The 2,500-nt window shown below is 46.3% G+C and overlaps 1 protein-coding gene across 5 annotated transcripts in view; it reads left to right on the top strand.

The window, feature by feature from the left end:
* mef2aa (myocyte enhancer factor 2aa) overlaps nt 1–2,500 on the top strand; it is a 90,140-nt gene that overhangs the window by 41,539 nt on the left and 46,101 nt on the right. For all 5 annotated transcript variants that reach the window (XM_080842153.1, XM_080842150.1, XM_080842154.1 and 2 more), the window contains exon 4: nt 1–56. This exon is cut by the window's left edge and continues 148 nt beyond it. In XM_080842153.1, coding sequence (XP_080698279.1) covers nt 1–56 — 56 coding nt within the window. The remainder of the gene's footprint in view (nt 57–2,500) is intronic.

Below are 2,500 nucleotides of genomic sequence, written 5' to 3'. Positions count from 1 at the left end.
AATACACAGAGTACAACGAGCCCCACGAAAGCAGAACCAACTCGGATATCGTCGAGGTGAGTTGGAATCACTTACATCATTCGTAATAACACACACACACACACACACACACACACACACACACACACACACACACACACACACACACACACACACACACACACACACACACACACGCTCTCGCACACACACACACACACACACACACACACACACACACACACACACACACACACACACACACACACACACACACACACACACACAAACACACTCTCACACACAACATAAAAGAAAACACAAACACAAAACACGTGTGTGCACCCACATACCCTGCTCCCACTCAAATGTACTGCAATGTCAGAATGGCATATTTTTCCCAAATGGCATAAACCCGAGCCCAGTACACTGGCAGTTCATTTCAGTACAATTTGTATAGCATTTACTGTAAAGATATGGGGACGGGAATGGACCCACTAGCATGGGAAGAGTAGCATAGGGCCGTGCACCGACACAAAGGTGCTTAAAAATAAGTGCATCCCTTTTACCAATAGTTATTGATAAAAAATAAAGTAACCTACAGTTGCACATCTTTAATTAATCAAATAATCTAATTTTAATAAAAGTTCTTAATCTTCATAATCTTTAATAAAAGCTTAGTGCTCCACGAGAAAAGGGGGACTGATATGCTAATGTTTCTGATACCCCAATATGATTGCATAGATTATTTACCATGTAGGCCTGATCCATGTTTATTTGTTTAAGTTGCCTGGCAACGGAACTAGCAGGGTTCACTTGTTTTCATTGACAAGGCTAATATTCGCCAAACTAACTTGGTTGTTGTTAAGCTTAATTTTGGGCTATTTAAGTCAACAACAGTGAAACAATGCTGAGGTTTAGGGCACAGTGTCATTACATTGAAAATATAAATATAGTAATAGTGCATAAAACAAATTCTAAATAATTTTCAAGTCAGAGGGCAAGGGGCAGGTGCTTGAGCACTTCGTGGGGTCTATCTGTGCACTTGCCTTGAGTAGTCTAAACTTCCCCTGGTCACTGACAGAAACCCTACAGTACTTTAGTTTGATGGCTCTCAGACAGCGGTAATGACCCTAATCGCAAGGCTGGTATGTTGTGGTGCGGTGTGGTGGCAGCAGTGACCCTGTGTGGGGATGAGTCAGGAGGCAGAGAGCCGTCTGGAGCATGGCTAACAGTTTCCTCCTCGCTGGCGCTCTGATAGGGCACAGGACGCCTGCACATCCTGATAAGTTCAGCTTCGGTTCAGGCCAGCAACTGACAAAAGGCATCTATCAGCCCAACAGGGCACGACAGAGAAGGAGGAGAGAGGAGAGGACGGTGAAGCTTGGGTTAGTTTTAGCGGTTAGGCTTCAGCTGCTGTAAAGGCCATCCTTGCACCAGCAGTGGCGTCATGATTCATTTTTCAGACACTTTTGAAGCTCCAGGTGAACATGAGACAGAACATAGCATGTATGCACGTTATACCTGTAGCCCTGTGCTCCATGGGAGTCAAGCCCATAACCCTGCTGTTGTTACCTCCAGGCTTTAGTTGTCAAACCAGAGGACCACACATTGAGAAGCTGAAAAGTTGACAGGTTTATGCCAAGGACGTTCCCCCACTGGGTCCTTTCTTCATGTGTCAAAGCAGTCCCTCTACTCACCCACACACACTCTGGGAGCACACGGCAGGCTCTCTGCCTCAGCCCCTTTGAACCCAGTAAGATGTCTTTGTGTGAGGTGTATGCATAGTCAAAGCCAAACGTTAGCAGTTTACTAAGAGGTGCATACACTGTAAAGGCCTGGCACTTTACGCAGATAAAGACATTTACCATAGACCGCATGCAACATTTTGAGGGGCTAAAACCATTACTGAGTGAACAATGGTGGGGTATTTGTACAGGAATGGAGGTGTGTGTGTGGGGGGGTTAGGGGTGGGGTGGGGTGATTGGTGGCTTTGGATCCACCAGAGTCCAAGTATTTTGCACTGACGCATTTGTGGTTTTGCAGTCCATTCAAAATGCACCTCCCCCCACCGCCCCCCCTCCATTCGTCCTCTCCGACAGCTTATGTCCGCACTATGCCCCAAATGAAAAGCAAACACGTTTATGCCAAGTCTGGCAATAGTGATAATAACAATAAAACGGCCCTGTTTGTTTTGAAAGCCAATATTCAAGGTAGACACAGACAAGCCCTTGTGCTTCAGATTCAGCGGCGGTGTTTTCCTTAAACAGGGCCCAGTTTTCTCAGGTTTTTCCCGCACTGCCGTGCTGTAACACAGAGCACTGTTTGACTTGGCGGCCGTTCCTCTCCCCCATACTCGCAGCATAACTCCTGTGTTCAACAAAGCCATTCGGAGAGGGGCGAAGCAAGGTTCCCTGAAAACCCAGGCTTTCTTAAATAAGAGCTGTCTTTACTTGAAGGAGGAGGAGAGGGAGTTAGCCATGCCATGCTATCTTTTATTCATGATGAAGCCCATGCCCTC

The sequence above is a fragment of the Sprattus sprattus genome (assembly GCF_963457725.1).
Source record: "Sprattus sprattus genome assembly, chromosome: 7".
Classification (NCBI taxonomy): Eukaryota; Metazoa; Chordata; class Actinopteri; order Clupeiformes; family Clupeidae; genus Sprattus; species Sprattus sprattus.
The sequence above is the reverse complement of the archived record's forward strand: the minus strand, read 5'-3'. Positions and strand labels throughout refer to the sequence as shown.